The 17,605-nt window shown below is 43.2% G+C and overlaps 1 protein-coding gene across 1 annotated transcript in view; it reads right to left on the bottom strand.

Moving 5' to 3' along the window:
- Nucleotides 1–1,381: 1,381 nt before the first annotated feature.
- Nucleotides 1,382–17,605, bottom strand: part of scgn (secretagogin, EF-hand calcium binding protein) — a 55,982-nt gene continuing 39,758 nt past the window's right edge. Inside the window, exons 11-14 of the mRNA XM_067997387.1 lie at nucleotides 12,687–12,732; nucleotides 10,055–10,114; nucleotides 6,551–6,619; nucleotides 1,382–1,631 (exon numbers count right to left, since the gene is read on the bottom strand). Coding sequence (XP_067853488.1) covers nucleotides 1,503–1,631; nucleotides 6,551–6,619; nucleotides 10,055–10,114; nucleotides 12,687–12,732 — 304 coding nt within the window. The 3' untranslated portion in view covers nucleotides 1,382–1,502. The remainder of the gene's footprint in view (nucleotides 1,632–6,550; nucleotides 6,620–10,054; nucleotides 10,115–12,686; nucleotides 12,733–17,605) is intronic.

The following is a 17,605-nucleotide window of genomic DNA, read 5'->3' on the forward strand; positions in this document are numbered from 1 at the left end:
ATGAGAATGCAAATGGCTCATTATAACTTCCAGTAATATGTATCCACTGTCACGAGGTTTAAAGTTGCCCCAACGAGTCAAAGATTTGGGGCATTATCTTTTGGAATTTAGTGGCATCACAGTAAATTGCCAAATACACACTTAAAATGGAGAACAAATTGGCACTCGCCATTAAAAACATTGAATCAGACAAGAAATCCTCTGGCAGGAAGATCGGTAACCAGAGGTCAAAGATTTAAGGTGATTGGCAAAAGAACCAGAGTGGAGATGAGGAGAAATTCATTAATGCAACGAGTTATGATCTGGAATGCACTGCCTGAAAGGGTGGTGGAAGCAGATTCAATAATAACTTTCAAATGTGAATTGGATATATACTTGAAAAAGAAAAATTTGCAGGGCTATTGGGAATGAGTGGGGGAGTGGGACTAATTGAATAGCTCTTTCAAAGAGCCAGCACAGGCACGATAGGCTGAACGGTCTCCTTCTGCGCTGTACGATTTTAGCATTCTATGAATCAGGCAAGAAACAAAAGCATGTGGAATCATCCCCTCTCTACAAATAAGGATAAAAAAGCAATTAAAATATTGCCGTTCTTCAATTCCATTTGGCCAGCACTACCACGTGTTTTATTTTTCCCCAGCACCACAGCTACACACTTCACAGCAAATATCTGTGGCTAACATAGTGGGACAGTCAAAACAAACACAGTAATGCAGTATGCAAAAAGTACAATAGTTGCTGTGCTTACTTGGCGACAGCAAAACATTATTTCCCAGTTAATTCTTGATATACTGCGACTGCTTTTCGTCGGATCGAACGAGTGACACTTGAACAGATATTACAGGCGTGCCGGCTGATTGAATAAGAGTACAGTGTTTTTTGCTAGTTCATCAAAGGTGCCTTAATTAATTTACTACTGGGTGCACATTGCTACTGTAGCAGCAGGATTATTTATGGGACAACGCTGCCCGACACTCACGTCCTTAATTTTTTCCTAAAATACGTTTCAAACTTCACAAAGAATTCGATTTTGTTTTGAAGTGAAGCACCAAGAATACACATTTTTTTTAATTCGTAGTCATACAAGTATCAATACAGCTGAATTCAATAGCACATGACCATTTTGTCAAAATGCATAGACAGTGCCTTACATCTATGCTGTGAAAATGCATCTGTGCATAACAACGTTCCAATTAAAGTCTGCCGCAATCTTTTAGCTTACATCAATGTTGAAACGAAAACGCGATGTCGAACTTCGGCATGCAAATTAAAAAGCCATTGGCCCATTAACAGTCATTGCTTTTAAATACAAGTTTTGAATTGACTGATTGCATATTTAGATTCCCCGCCCCCCTCCCTCCCCTTTACAAACAAGTAGCACTGTGGTGCGTCAAAGAGCCTGGGTAACGCTACTAGTGTAAGTTTGCTATTAAATGCACGACAGTAAAGGTTGGATTCTGATATGTGATTAACAGTGTAGAATGGTCCATTGCAAGGTTGACTCATTGGTTTATTTTCAGGCCAAGACACAGGGCAAGCTCAGACTTCTGGATTTTACCGTCCTGGTTCTCATCACAGTGGCGCAGTAGACTTTCGCGGAACTTGTCGAGGTCAACTCCACTGATACTCGACTGAAGACAAGAAAAATGAAGTTACCAAGGCAGTAATGATACATTGTTGTGGCGTGATTTTGAACTCAGCAAGATACAATGGGGCTGATTTTCATGTCTTTAATGCCCCATGTGTGCTCGTAGCTGCAGATCTCCACCCCTTTTGCATGGGACATACATTTCCATCAAGCTGTGCTTAGGAAGCTCCCACACAAAACAGGCGGGAGCTTCATAACATTATTATAATGAATGCCGACAGCACAAAACTAGGTGGGATTGTGAGTTGTGAGGAGGATGCAAAGAGGCTTCAAGGCAATTTAGACAAGTTGAGTGAGTGGACAAATACATGGCAGATGCAGTATAACATGGATAAATGTGAAGTTATCCACTTCGGAAGGAAAAACAGAAAGGCAGAGTATTATTTAAATGGTGATAGATTGGGAAATGTTGATGTGCAAATGTTGGGTGTCCTTGTACACCAGTCACTGAAAGCAAACATGCAGGTGCAGCAAGCAGTTAGGAAGGCAAATGGTATGTTGGCCTTCACTGCAAGAGGATTTGAGTACAGGAGCAAGGATGTCTAACTGCAGTTATACAGGGCCTTGGTGAGAGCACACCTGGAGTAATGTGTGCAGTTTTGCTCTCCTTACCTAAGAAAGGACATACTTGCCATAGAGGGAGTGCAACGAAGATTCACCAGACTGATCCCTGGGATGGCTGGACTGTCGTGTGAGGAGAGATTGGGTCGACTCGGCCTATATTCACTCGAGTTTAGAAGAATGAGTGGGGATCTCATTGAAACATATAAAATTCTGACAGGGCTAGACAGACAGGGAGGATGTTTCCCCTGGCTGGGGGGTCTAGAATGAGGGGTCACAGACTCAGGATACGGGGTAGGACATTTAGGACTGAGATGAGGAGTAATTTCTTCACTCAGAGGGTGGTGAACCTGTGGAATTCTCTACCACAGAAGGCTGAGGAGGCCAAGTCACTGAATATATTTAAGAAGGAAATAGATAGATTTCTAGACACAAAAGGCATCAGGGGGTATGGGGAGAGAGCAGGAATATGGTATTGAGATGGAGGATCAGCCATGATCATACTGAATGGCGGGGCAGTCTCGAAGGGCTGAATGGCCTACTCCGGCTCCTATTGTCTATGTTTCTACATAATTGCGCCTTCCAGACCATTTTCAGATCAGTGCCAGGTGCAAATCTCACCCACATATAATGGCTGTCCAGGGTTGCTAGGCACTGAGCTGTATATGGCAATAAGTTTAAAGGGACTTGAAGCAAGATTCATTCAACAGTTTGAACGCCATTTCTGCTCCACCTTTGTCCCTTTTTCTCCCTGCTGGCATTAAGGTTCTTGTGAGTCTTTGTGCCAATTGGTACAATTCTGTTTTTGCTCCCAGCACCATTACCGGCATCAATGGGTATCTCGAAGGGAATTCCCTATCTGACATGCTTGGTAGAGGGATGTTAGGTAAATCAGGCTGCATGAGAAGTGCTCTGTGCTGGTATCTACACATCCACATCCGAAGACAGACCTCGCTTTGGCAGACAATTAGAACATGTAGAGACAGCTGTTCCCACGGGAAGCTGGGACAGCAGACCTGCTAGCACAAATACTTCATGAAAGAAGGCACGGTTGGGTGATCACCATCCACCAAAATCTGTTTGACTACAACCAAAATGCCATCAACCATATTTGTAAGCATTGCTGCACTTACCTGGTAACCATTGGGGGAACTGTTTTCAGAGTCCAGTTCCACAGATAGCCAGATGCAGAGCTGTGCCATCTGCTGGCAGGACACCTGCAGCCACTATGCAACATGCAGTGGCACTGCCAGTACACTGTTTTAGCCAGCTGCAATGCAGAATTATGGGGATGTGGTCATGAAATAGCACAGGGGCCAACTCTCCTCACAGCCATCTTATATGGCACCACATGTAATTCAGCAGCCATGAACAACAACAACTTGCATTTATAAAATGCCTTTAACGTAGTAAAATGTCCCAAGGTGCTTCACAGGAGCGTAATCAGACAAAATCTGACACCGAGCTACTTAAGGAGACATTAGAACAGGTGACCAAAAGAGTTAGGTTTTAAGGAGCATCTTAAAGGAGGGGAGAGAGAGGTAGCGAGGTTTGCGGGGGGCGGGGGGAGGTGGAATTCCAGAGGTTAGGGCCTAGGGAGTTGAAGTCAAACAAGCCATTGAGTCTCTATCACTTGCCTGCAGACTCATGTTTGCATATTGGGTTTCCTTCTCCTTCATTTTTGCTCGTCACTTCTTAACTCTCTCTTCCTTCAATCTCGGCAAAAACTGACAATGGGTTGAGATGCCTTTTGAATTTTTGTCCCTCTATTCTGATGCTTCCCTTTAACTCACCACATCCCTTTACACTTTTCACTAGTGGGCTCCCTGCATCTAGAGCTCTGAATAATTATGCAAATGGTGACCCAAGAAATGTAATTGTTCAAATTAGCACAATACCATTCAGCCAGGATTAGCACCAATTCCTAACTATTTAGTTCACACCCGGTAGACAAACAATTGGCTTCAAGTAGACATACTAACTATCTAGTTGTGCTAATGTATATGTGTGGGGTTCTAGTCACAAAGAGGCAGCACAGATCTTATGTCTTAACGGAGCATTCTGACAGTGAAGAAACTTTGCACAGCTATTGGTTGTCACAAGTTGCAAGATAAAAACAAAATGTCTTATTTTGGAATTAGTTCAGTGCTTTAAAATGTAATCGTACTATTTTGAACAAAATAGGAAGCATCTGTACAGTGTTCTGCACTGACAACAGCTGCCTATTCCCACAGTGACAGGAAGTTTTTTTTTTATTCGTTCACGGGATGTGGGCGTCGCTGGCAAGGCCGGCATTTATTGCCCATCCCTAATTGCCCTCGAGAAGGTGGTGGTGAGCCGCCTTCTTGAACCGCTGCAGTCCGTGTGGTGACGGTTCTCCCACAGTGCTGTTAGGAAGGGAGTTCCAGGATTTTGACCCAGCGACAATGAGGGAACGGCGATATATTTCCAAGTCGGGATGGTGTGTGACTTGGAGGGGAACGTGCAGGTGGTGTTGTTCCCATGCGCCTGCTGCCCTTGTCCTTCTAGGTGGTAGAGGTCGCGGGTTTGGGAAGTGCTGTCGAAGAAGCCTTGGTGAGTTGCTGCAGTGCATCCTGTGGATGGTGCACACTGCAGCCACAGTGCGCCGGTGGTGAAGGGAGTGAATGTTTAGGGTGGTGGATGGGGTGCCAATCAAGCGGGCTGCTTTATCTTGGATGGTGTCGAGCTTCTTGAGTGTTGTTGGAGCTGCACTCATCCAGGCAAGTGGAGAGTATTCCATCACACTCCTGACTTGTGCCTTGTAGATGGTGGAAAGGCTTTGGGGAGTCAGGAGGTGAGTCACTCGCCGCAGAATACCCAGCCTCTGACCTGCTCTCGTAGCCACAGTATTTATATGGCTGGTCCAGTTAAGTTTCTGGTCAATGGTGACCCCCAGGATGTTGATGCTGAGGGATTCGGCGATGGTAATGCCGTTGAATGTCAAGGGGAGGTGGTTAGACTCTCTCTTGTTGGAGATGGTCATTGCCTGGCACTTATCTGGCGCGAATGTTACTTGCCACTTATCAGCCCAAGCCTGGATGTTGTCCAGGTCTTGCTGCATGCAGGCTCGGACTGCTTCATTATCTGAGGGGTTGCGAATGGAACTGAACACTGTGCAGTCATCAGCGAACATCCCCATTTCTGACCTTATGATGGAGGGAAGGTCATTGATGAAGCAGCTGAAGATGGTTGGGCCAAGGACACTGCCCTGAGGAACTCCTGCAGCAATGCCCTGGGGCTGAGATGATTGGCCTCCAACAACCACTACCATCTTCCTTTGTGCTAGGTATGACTCCAGCCACTGGAGAGTTTTCCCCCTGATTCCCATTGACTTCAATTTTACTAGGGCTCCTTGGTGCCACACTCGGTCAAATGCTGCCTTGATGTCAAGGGCAGTCACTCTCACCTCACCTCTGGAATTCAGCTCTTTTGTCCATGTTTGGACCAAGGCTGTAATGAGGTCTGGAGCCGAGTGGTCCTGGCGGAACCCAAACTGAGCATCGGTGAGCAGGTTATTGGTGAGTAAGTGCCGCTTGATAGCACTGTCGACGACACCTTCCATCACTTTGCTGATGATTGAGAGTAGACTGATGGGGCGGTAATTGGCCGGATTGGATTTGTCCTGCTTTTTGTGGACAGGACATACCTGGGCAATTTTCCACATTGTCGGGTGGATGCCAGTGTTGTAGCTGTACTGGAACAGTTTGGCTAGAGGCGCAGCTAGTTCTGGAACACAAGTCTTCAGCACTACAGCTGGGATGTTGTCAGGGCCCATAGCCTTTGCTGTATCCAGTGCACTCAGCCGTTTCTTGATATCACGTGGAGTGAATCGAATTGGCCGAAGACTGGCTTCCGTGATGGTGGGGATATCGGGAGGAGGCTGAGATGGATTATCCACTCGGCACTTCGGCACTCCCTCCCTAACAGCAATGTGGGAATACCTTCACCATTCGGACTGCAGCGGTTCAAGAAGGCAGCTCACCACCACCTTCTCAAGGGATGGGCAATAAATGCTGGCCTTGCTAGTGATGCCCACATCCCAAGAATGAATAAAAACATTTTTTGAATAATAACCATTTTTTGATGCCTCTCGCATAATCTCTGCTAAGAGACCTTTCTTAATGTATCTAAAGGATAAATGACTGAAGAAGAATCCAAGAAACAAATCCTGCTTTCCTATTAATATTGGTGCTGCTAATATTGATATTTAATGTTAGACAAAATGCAAATACATTTGAAATTCTGATTGCTCTGAGCAATTATATATTAAACAGATTTTAAAAAAAATTGAAATATGAATTCACTTTTGTGTAAACTCACCTTCACCAATTCCATCATGTCCTTTACAAATCCATCTACTTCAGGACCTTCCAGAGCTCCTGTTTTACTCTGTAGCAGAGCAAACAGTCGGGAATCAACACAAGGTTTGGTGAAAATTCATTATTCCATATATCACAAGATCAGTTCAGATAAGGAAGGCCTAGCAGTCCATTTGATCTCATCTTTCCAGAATACAAACTCTACTGTCTTCCCTTTACAGCATGCAATTGTTTTTAAATAGTCTCCAGCACCCTGTCCAGCTGTTTATTACTCTACATTTTGAAAAACAGGAACCTCACTTATTGTTGGCAGTACAAATAATAAGAGCTTGAGCTCTGGCTCTCAATCCCGTTCTACAGTTGGCCAAGAGGGTCCGCATTTACAGCAGGACAATTCATCTGTATTCAATTCTCTCTTGACCGTATAAGGAATATCGTGTACATGTGTGGGCCTCCATCCAACAGTCTATCCAGGACCTACTCTCAACAGGTGCGAGAAGTGGGGCAGAGCCTCTGATTCCCAAACTCAGCCCTGATTGGTTGAGCAGGACCAACCAATGTAATCATTCATTGCCCATTATTTTGCATTACGAATAATCCACATTCATATACATTTCTCATCACCATTACGTACTAGGCTTAATTCATGTAACCAACACCACCAAAAACAGATTAAGTGGCCATTCATCTTATTGCTGTTTGTGGGATCTTGCTGTGCACAAGGTGTTTACCTACTGTGTTTTCCTAAGTAACAACAGTGACTCCACTTCGAAAATAATTCATTGACTGTGAAGTACTTTGGGATGTCTGGGGATGTGAAAGACACTATATAAATTTTCTTTATATATATTCCATATTTTCATGATATAAAACTTTTCCCACTTAAATTTGATTGTTATTGAAGAGGGCAGATCAGAAAAAGCATCAATCTTCTCCTCAAAGGACTCAGAAACAGCTGTCAATCGAAGACACTGCCCTAGGCTGTGGCCTATCCTTTGAACTCTGACCAGGTGACTTGTGAATACCCCCTGCAGATCCTGAAACAAAGGTGATAACCCTCTCAGCATTTAACTAAACGATAAGGCCATTCATCAATATTGAACGAAGGCAATCTCTGATAATGGTCTAAGATGAGTGTCATTGAATGTTACGATTCTGGCCATTTGACACCTGAAGCTACTATTGGCCTCAGTTTAACAATTGCACTACTGAAGAGTGATGCAGCCAATTTGTCTAGGACTCAATTGATATGTTTTTCTTTGCGAAGTACCTGGTGTGATGCTGTTTTACCCTCTTTTCAATATGAAAATACAAGTTAAAAAAAAAAATCAGCATAGGCAAAACTCCGTTTTGCAACACCTGGCACCTGGTTAATGATTTGGGTACATCACATCCTTCACTATATCAGCCCTCGACTGAGGGCAGAATTCTTACTGAAGATCCTTTTAGATGAAACTATACAGCATTGCTCAGTGATCTCATTTATCTCCTTTTAATTTGATCAAACCCCCATTCAGAGATTTACCTTTAAGAAGCTATGGATAGCTTTAGAATATGACTGAGAGAGCGAAGGATAGTTAATCAATTAACAGAATTAATTTAAGGTGGTCTATATAATTAGTCATGGTTTTAATCTGATTCAATATCTAGTAAATAGATTTGCTTCTTCAATTGTAAACAATTTTACAACACCAAGTTATAGTCCAGCAATTTTATTTTAAATTCACAAGCTTTCGGAGGCTTCCCCCTTCGTCAGGTGAACGAAGGGGGAAGCCTCCGAAAGCTTGTGAATTTAAAATAAAATTGCTGGACTATAACTTGGTGTTGTAAAATTGTTTACAATTGTCAACCCCAGTCCATCACCGGCATCTCCACATCATTGCTTCTTCAAGGCATACAATTCTTTATTCTTACTTGATCTTCTGTCAAGTGATGATTTATTTCAGTCAATTGGTGTGTGTTGTACTTTAGTCAATAGGTATCTATTAACACCTGGTAATGCTTATCTATGTAGTCAGGCCTAGTCAACATACTTAATTTTTAAATCGCAGTCAATAGTGCTTATCTCACTATTAAGATTTAATTAGCATTGGCCGCCAGCGCAGTGGGTGATAGCACTGTAAGTTGTGGTACTGGACCATACAGGTGAGATATCCCAGGTTTGCTTCCATACCTCTGCTGAATTAGCTGCTTTCAACATGAGCGACAATGGGAAAAGTCACTTGGCCTCAGCGTGCCTGAGCCAGGGGCCATTGTGGAGCATCAAATTTCTGACATCTACCCACTGCCCACCGCTGGGTCAAATGGGCTCAAATGTAATGGCTTTTTCACTGACTTGCCTGCTGTTGCTTCAGAGTAAATTTTGCAAACGTCTACTCCCAGTGTGGAGCCACGCTGATGGGAAAACTGGACATGGAAGTTGGCATGCCCAGATTAGAGCCCCGCCCAATTTTTATCATTCATAGATTGTATTGTATGATCAGCTTTTAAACAACTAGATAAGAGAAGTGTTGGCGTTGTCATTGTGTATCGATGTACAACTTTGTGTATGGGTGCTTGCTGCTGCAGACACAGGATGATGCACAACATATTTTACAATTCAGTCATAATGTGCTGTTGCTATGCACAGCAAGAATCCTTATGCCTTACGAGACATGAAATTAGTCAGTTATATAAAAACTGATCATAGAATAAGTTTAAAAGGCATTTCAACAACAACTTGCGTTTATATAATGCCTTTAACATAGTAAAATATCCCAAGGCACTTCAATATAAATAACATTAATATAAATAAAATTTCAGTATAAATAACATTGAAATTGATGGTAAATGTGTACTGTGTATTAATTAATTAAACCCTTTGAGCACATTTGCTTAGATTCCCATCTTCAGTGTCCCAGCGTACATCTTATTTTCCCGGAATTCAGGTGCGGATCCTCAACAATTTTCCATTCATTAAAATTATTGGATGGAAATTCAGAGGGGTGGAGGCACCCCACCTTCTCATAGCTGCTCCAGGCAGGTGAAGCTCTATGCCAGGACTTTGAAGGCAACAGAGTGGGCCATCTTGTTATATGTATAAAGCTATAAATTACTCCCGTATGGACCTCAATATCATAACTTGAAATGGCAACTGAGGTCTCCAAAACTTACCTGAAAGAAAAATAAAAATAAAGAACTTGCATTTTTATAGCGCCTTTCACGACCTCAGGACTTCCCAAAGTGCTTTACTGCCAATTGAGTACTTTTGAACTGTAGTCAATGCTGTAATGTAGAAAACGCGGCAGCCAATTTGTGCACAGCAAGGTCCCACAAACAGCAATGTGATAATGACCAGATAATCTGTTCTTAGGTGTTGGTTAGAATTAGTTCATTCTTTTGTAACAGAATGTATACTAAAATACACTGGATTTTCTATTTTGCTAGAAATCTGTCTATGTGCACGCACATACCCAAAGCACAGACATTTCAGAGTAAAATACTTAGTTAAGAAGATAAAACCCACCACATCATAATGTGAGAAAATCTTCTCAAAGTCTCGGCGTCTGTCCTCCAGGCTACAGTCCTACATACAAGAGGCAAAAAATTAATGACAAACACTAGTATTTTTTTTGAAAAAGTGAGAGTGTTGCATGATTTGCCAAAATTTTGACTTATCAACATAAAAATACTATTTTTGAAAATTAAACAGATTTTTAGCTGAAAAACAACAGCTCTGGAGTTTCATTCATGACAATTCTGGATTTGTTTAATAAAAAAAGATTTAGGTAAAAGCACTTTCCCAAAAGGAAGAAAAATGCGATAGCTGGGACATCGGATGAACTGGTACTGTACAAGGAACAATTTATTTGGGAAGGTGAAGAAATGAAGGGATGAGCAGGAATGATTCAGAATCAAAACTTGTCAAACTTAAAAGTGAAAATTAAAAAAAAAATCTTTTAATGAATTTTGTGCTACTCAAACTCATGCTCTCCCAGGTTCAGGTGCAACATGTCTATATGCAGAATGAGGTTACCTAGTCTACCAGGGCTACCTCTTTGGCCTGGAATTTCCTCGGAGCTTCTCCCATTCCGCTGCCATCACTTTGCTGGATGTGGGTTGGAGTTTATGCACGTGTTACAGGGTTTCTGCCGCACTTCCGGCAAAGTTCCGGCGGTGGAAACAAGCTCAGAGGAAATTCCCGGCCTTTGCAGCCAATTCAAGAGCGACGTTGGGAAATGCTTGGGAGAAGGTTGCCAGAATGATGCACCCTGAGTCGGGCAGTTGTACATACCATGAGGAAGAAAAATAAATTTAAAGTGGGTCACACAGGGAAGAACATGCGAGATTACATTTTTGCAAAGCTCCTTCTGCTGGCAAGAAAAAAATTGGCATTCACTCCTGAATCGTGTTACCAGATTAATATGTTAAGACAAACAATGCATTTAAGGAATCACTGATGGGACCTATATGACCTGGGATTTCCCTTATATGTTTATACATTTCGGTACGGTAGTGTTGTGGTTATGTTACTGGACTAATAATCCAGAGAATGTGAGCTCAAATCTCACCAAGGCAGTTTGAGAATTTGAATTCAGTTTAAAAAATAAAAAGCTGATATCAGTGAAAGTGACCATGCAGCTGTCAGACTGTCGTAAAAACCTAACGGGTTCACTAATGTTCTTTAGGGAAGGAAACCTGCCGTCCTTACCCGGTCTGGCCTACATATGACTCCAGTCCAACACCAACACGGTTGACTGCTCTCTGGTGTGGCCTAGGAAAACGCTCAGTTGTATCAAACCACTCAAGGCAACTAGGAATGGGCAATAAATGCTGGCCTTGCCAGCGACGCCCGCGTCAAGAACGAATAAAAAGAAACATTTGAAACGAGCTGCACTAATGAGCAATAAGGAGAATGGGCTATGTATCCATATTGTACAGTAGCACAGGTGAATGTTAGCTTTAGGTGCTGAAGCTTTCCTCCAGCATCTGTTGTTGTTTTTGCTCCCACCAAAGTATTTTGATCAAGTTGGATCCTAGACCAGGACACGAGTTTGAATCCTCATTTCAACTGATAATCATACTCAATCCCTCCTGGGAGGTGACCCTCATCCACCTCAGCTCAATCATTTGTGAGAGGGGAAGCTGCCCATGCGGAGAGAGCATCCCTGATGTTGTAAGGGCTGTATGTTTTGCAGGTACTGTACAGAATCCATACATGTCAATCTAGAAAACTCTCAAAAGCTGACTTCTCAACTAATAATCCAAAACAGTTCTATGGCTGGAGCTACTGCTTTACAAAATAGGTTAAATTCTGCTTTATTATGTGGGATTCCTAGAGTCTCACCAGTTTTTTTTGTGGATCATATTGTACAATTCAACCCACTTCTGTGTGAAAAACAAAACCTAAAGTCCTTGCTTATGACGTGAAATCAAGTAGTTTTGCTGAGAGTGCACTGGGATGAGAGCTTGTATTAATCAGTATGGTGGAGTCTGCCTCCATGTCACTTGTGACAATTATGTAAACAACTTAAAAATATAATAGATTTAGAGTACCAATACATATCCACAATAGCTGCAGTGTCTTCACAAGTAATGAAGGAAAATCTCCGCAATTTTTGCGACGGAATGTTGGGATTACCCGTGGCTCATGCCTCACTGCACTCTCAGTGTAACTACATCAAAAGCCCACATTCAAACTTGTTTTGACTCATCGGCTTTTTGGGGCTGTTTCAGCTTTTTTTTTTAAGGCTGCTGGTCAGCTTTCGATAGTTTTCTGGCACACTGACCTCAAAAGCTCCAAACTAGGAGAAGCATCGAGTCTACAGCACAGAAACAGGCCATTCGGCCCAACTGGCCTAGGCCGGCGTTTATGCTCCACATGTGAAACCATTCCTTCGTTTACATGTTTGGCACAGTATCTGGAAAAACACTTTACCAAGTGACAATGTGACTTTCAGTGGCATGGAACTCCATGCACTACCATTAAACCAGTGCCCCAGCTCCAAGCTATCCAGTGCAGACAGGCCCTACTCAGGCAATGAAAGCACTCGGATGAAACATACTCTACCCCTTATAGTCAGGCTGCAGAGTGGTTATAGAAAAGGTTTACATACTTTGTTATCTGAGACATGCTTTAAAAGTAAAGTTGAACTTACATTTATTTTGAACTGTAAAAGGAAATTTTCCTCCAGTGACAGAATCCTTCAAAAGCCCAAAAATAAATCAATGGTTAATCCAAATCATAGAATAATACATAAAGAACATTTAGCAACAACATGCATAACTAAGGACCTCAAATAGATTGGGGTCATGGCGCGGTCAAGATGGTAGGCAGAAGTCCCGTCCCCATCCTCTTCCAGCGATGAACCTGTCATGAGGGAAAATCCAGCTCCTATTCTCAAAACCTACCCCTACATGTTGTAACGAGTCTGCATTCCCAGTACAGAGCTTGGTGTTGGGATCGCATATTGGAAATTTGGGCGCAGCGGTCAGCTCACCTGTAGTAATTTCCCGTCTACTAATTTTAATGGACAGAAAACGAGCTCTGACCCTGAATCATAGTATGCGCTTTTAGTGAGTGAGCTAGGTGGTTTTACTAATCCCAAAAACAGCTGCATACAGGAAAGTGAGCAGGTGTCGGTGCACTGCAAGGCTGGAATCTATTCAAAGGGTTCAATGGTCCTTTGTACCTTCGGTGTATCGAAATCGTAAAAGTTTTTATTAAGCCCGGTTCATGATTTTCATGTATCTAGTGTATAAGGTAAATCTTCACCCTCTAAGATGGTTCGACCATGTGCAGCAAAATGGTTCACGTTGGATAGGCCATGTTGGAAAGAAGTAAACTACAAGGGTACAGTAGTGTAGTGGTTATGGCACCTTACGTCGAGAGTTCAAATCCTACTAAATTCAATAAATCTGGTAATTTGTGGGCTGGCACCAGAAAATGACCAGGAAAGCTGCTGGAATGTTGTAAAAACCCAACTGGTTCACTACTGTCCTTCTGGAAAGAGAAGCTGCCACCCTTACCTGGTCAAGACTACATGTGACTCCAGTTCCACATTACACGGTTGATTCAACATCCTCTGAGGTGGCCTAGCAAGCCTCGCAGTTGTTCAGCGATGCTAGGGATGGGTAATAAATGCAGCCTTGCCTATAGCTCGAGAACTGATATATATAAAAAAAACTGACCGCTGGATTAGGGATTCAAAATGGCATCAGTGACTTTCATTTAATCAATTGCCTATTTTTCCAAGTTTTGTGTGGTATTTTTCCCCCTTTTTTGGGTTTTCCAAGCCAGGAAAGTGGGGGGGGGGGGGGTAGAAAAGATGAAGGAAATTGCCTCTACAGCTCTATATAAAAAAAACTCCTCTGAAACCCATGATGCCCTTACCTAATAAAAGTCGATCCATCTCAGTCTTTAAAGCTCCAATTGGCCCAGCATCCACGGCCTTTTAACGGAAGAGAATTCCAGATTTCTACCACCCGTTGTGTGAAAAAGTGCCTCCTGATTTCACTCCAAAATGGCCTGTCTCTAATTTTAAGATTACGTCCCTTCGTTCTTGATTCACCGACCAGAGGAAACAAGTTTCTCTGCATCTACCCTATCAAATCCTTTTAACATTTTAAACACCTCGATTAGATCACCCGTCAATCTTCTATATTTAAGGGAATACAAGCCAAGTTTATGCAACCTGTCCTCATAATCTAATAATGACGAAGTGCATTTGGGCTGTAATATTTGTTGCTATGCCACATCAATGGCTTTTAATAATGTTTGAAAAATTAATATGCTAGCACCATGGGATCAGGTAAAGTAACATTTGTGCGTGTGTGTGCATATTTGCTGCCAAAACTTCACTGCGAAGTTCACAACTATTACTATAGTAAATCTAACCAAGTTACCGTAAGGTCATTGAGATTTATTTAAGCAGGAATGCTAGCCTTTTTTTAAAAGCAGAAAAAGGGAGAGGGAAGAATTGGGAAGAAGAGTCTTAAGCAAACAAAGACTTTCTTGTTCCCTTTGTATGAGATCCATATCAGGTGGGGGTGGGCGGGGGGCGTGAGAGAGAGAGAAAGAAAGAGAAAAGACAGAAAAAGGAGATAAACAAACAAGAGGGGGAAAACAGAATGAGAGAATGGAAGGCAAGCAGAGAAACAGTTACTGGAGGAAAGAGACACTTTTTAAAAAATGTTTTTGTCTGAGCACCACCTCAGAAGATTGATTAGCTGTTAAATTTGCCTTCTTGAAGGCTGCAACTTATTCTGGGATATGGTTCCACAGGCACTGCCCAGCACCTGGTATCTCACTCAAGTGACTGTTCTTCATGTGTGAACCTGGACAGTGGTAGTCAGTGTTCGTCTGTGAGGGCATCACAGTTGAATCCCACCCTGTGCTACACGTGAACCTAGCTAGCAGGGGATCACTGAGTCGTGATCAGGAGAAGAAGTCTTCTTGCCTCCCTAGCCTGTGGATGCTGAGCACCCCCTCCACTGTCGGCCTGCCTGGGATCGGCTGATTCAACACAGACCAGGGATCCAGCTGGGAGCCACATCAGGCATTCTCTGGCATATCTACTCTGATGATATTCTGATGATCTACTCTGATCAAAATACTTAATTGGCAGGGAAGCACTTTGGGATGTCCTGAGGTTGTGAAAGGCGCTATATAAATGAAAGTTCCCTTTATGACACCCTGGCTTAGTCTTCCACCAGCCCTACCACATACTGTCCTCCCCCTGGCACTTTCCAGTGCCAGCGCAGGAGATGCAGCATCTGCCCATTCACCATGTCCAGGGCTCCAAACACTCCTTCTGGGTGATAGCAATTTTCGTGTACTTCCTCCAACCTGGTACACTGTATTTGCTGCTTATGATGCGGTCTTCTCTACCTTGGGGAGACTATACGCAGATGAGCTGACCGCTTTGCTGAACACCTCTGCTCTCTCTGCAAGTGCAATCTTGAGCTTTCTATTATTTGGAATTTCAATTCCCCTTTCCGCTCCCACTTTGACCTTTCTGTCTTTGGCCTTCTGCACTATTCCATTGAAGCTCAACACAGGTTCAAGGAACAGCACCGTGAGGGAAAAATTGGATTGGGCCTATTATTGGGCAGGGGTAGCACGATCCGCTATTACCCCGGGCCCGATGGCCCCTGCGCAGGCAGGACGAGGCTTTCGTCAGGCCTGAGGACTTACCTTCAAGCAGCGTTCCGAGTCAGCGTTGACACGAGGATTCAATGCAGTTCGCACTTTCCACCAGCAGGAAGAAGCCCCAATCTCTCAAAGGCAGGCTGTCTCTTAAAATTCTCTTAAAGGTAGCTAGTACCTGTTATTTGCTGAAAATAACAGTCTGCTGTCTGCATGGAGTCTGAACGGAGATCAGACATCGCACATACAAAATACAGATGCAGCTCCAGTCCCTATGTTTACAAACTGATGAGTTATGTTAAAACATTGAATAAAGGTTGCGCACTACTAAATCCCACATCCTCCAATCTGCATGCCAGACCTCACAAATCTGCCGATCTGAGTTTGTCCCAGGCCTGCGAGAGTGCGTGCACCAAGGTTCTCTGCTGAAGCACTAGGGGCCTTGGTGCAAGAGGTGGACAGAAGGAGGGACATCCTATGTCTATATCCGCTGGCAAGGTGTGTGGTGGGGGGGGGGGGGGGGGGAGGAATCAAGAGGCCCTCCAGACATATACCCAAAAGACAGTGGGAGGCAGCAGAGGACAAAGTCAATGCCAGGTACACAGCATCATGAACATGGATGCAGTGCAGGAAGAAGTTCAATGCTTTGACATGAGTGGTCAAGGTGAGTGAGGTCAACTGTCAAGTGGCGTCTCCTACCAAATACATCACGCACTATACCCTCCATCACCCACATACCAATAAACTCTTTCAATCAATACTGATAGAGAATTATTAGCTGTCACTGGGACCGATAGAGATGGGTAATAATAAAGATAAGGGCTATTATGCAATGTGGCACCAGGGGGCAGCAGTGGGAGAAACCACCGTCAGTCAAGCTGTGTATGTGCAGAACCCTCTTGCTTCGGCAAAAGTCTGCCCTTCGTCCAATCAGGACGCGACAGTGAATGACTCAGCTGCTGTAAAACCCAGGGGACCAATCACAGCATTACAACTCAGATCACCTGATGTCGGTGAGCCAATGGTATGTGAACTGTATAGGGAATACTGTATTAAAAACCTTTCTTTGTTCGTTCGTTGATGACTGCCACCATGACTGATGTACTGTAATAAAGTTCACCTGAAGTTACCACCGGACTCAGAACCTTTTTTATGAGGTCTTACAAATACTCAACTCTTCCAATCAGATGCTTCCTCTCACCCTTACACAATACCACTGTTGCAAGCCGTCCACCCACAACTCACAGGCCACACACACTGGCAACTATTCAACCATGACAGGCACATCACCCAGACACACGTCCCGCTTTCTTGCAGGAGAAGGTGCCGCATATCATGAGGCAGCAAGTGGCAGTGGCATTTAGCCCCTCGAGCCTGTTCCACCATTCAATGAGATCATGGTGGACCTGTGACCTAACTTCACATACCCGCCTTAGCCCCATATCTCTTAATGCCCTTGGTTCACAGAAATCTATCAATCTTTCCACTAAAAAGTATCCCTTGATGTATCTCAAGAACTGATGTCAAAAAAACTGACTGCTGGATTAGGGATTCAAAATGGCATCAATGACTTTCATTTAATCAAATGCCTATTTTTCCAAGTTTGGTGTGGTATTTTTTCCCCTTTTTTTGGGTTTCTCTGCACTGTTCAGTTTTCTGAGCCAGGAAAGGAGGAAGGGCGGAAGAGATGGAGGAAATTGCCTCTACAAGCAGTTTTATTAATATAGTTGTAAATGGGTTTTTTGCCAAAAATAAGCATTTTTAATAAGGGTGTCTAGTCCGCCCCCGGAGTAACCTGATTTAAAATCACTGAAAATGACTTAAAAAAACTATACTGAACCATTTAATAGTTTCATTGGTGTTCAGTTTCTTAGTAAATTAAATATTTTACGTTTAAACTGTGCCTACTAGTGCCTGTGTGCACAGTTT

The sequence above is a fragment of the Heptranchias perlo genome, chromosome 2, assembly GCF_035084215.1.
Source record: "Heptranchias perlo isolate sHepPer1 chromosome 2, sHepPer1.hap1, whole genome shotgun sequence".
In the NCBI taxonomy this organism is placed as follows: Eukaryota; Metazoa; Chordata; class Chondrichthyes; order Hexanchiformes; family Hexanchidae; genus Heptranchias; species Heptranchias perlo.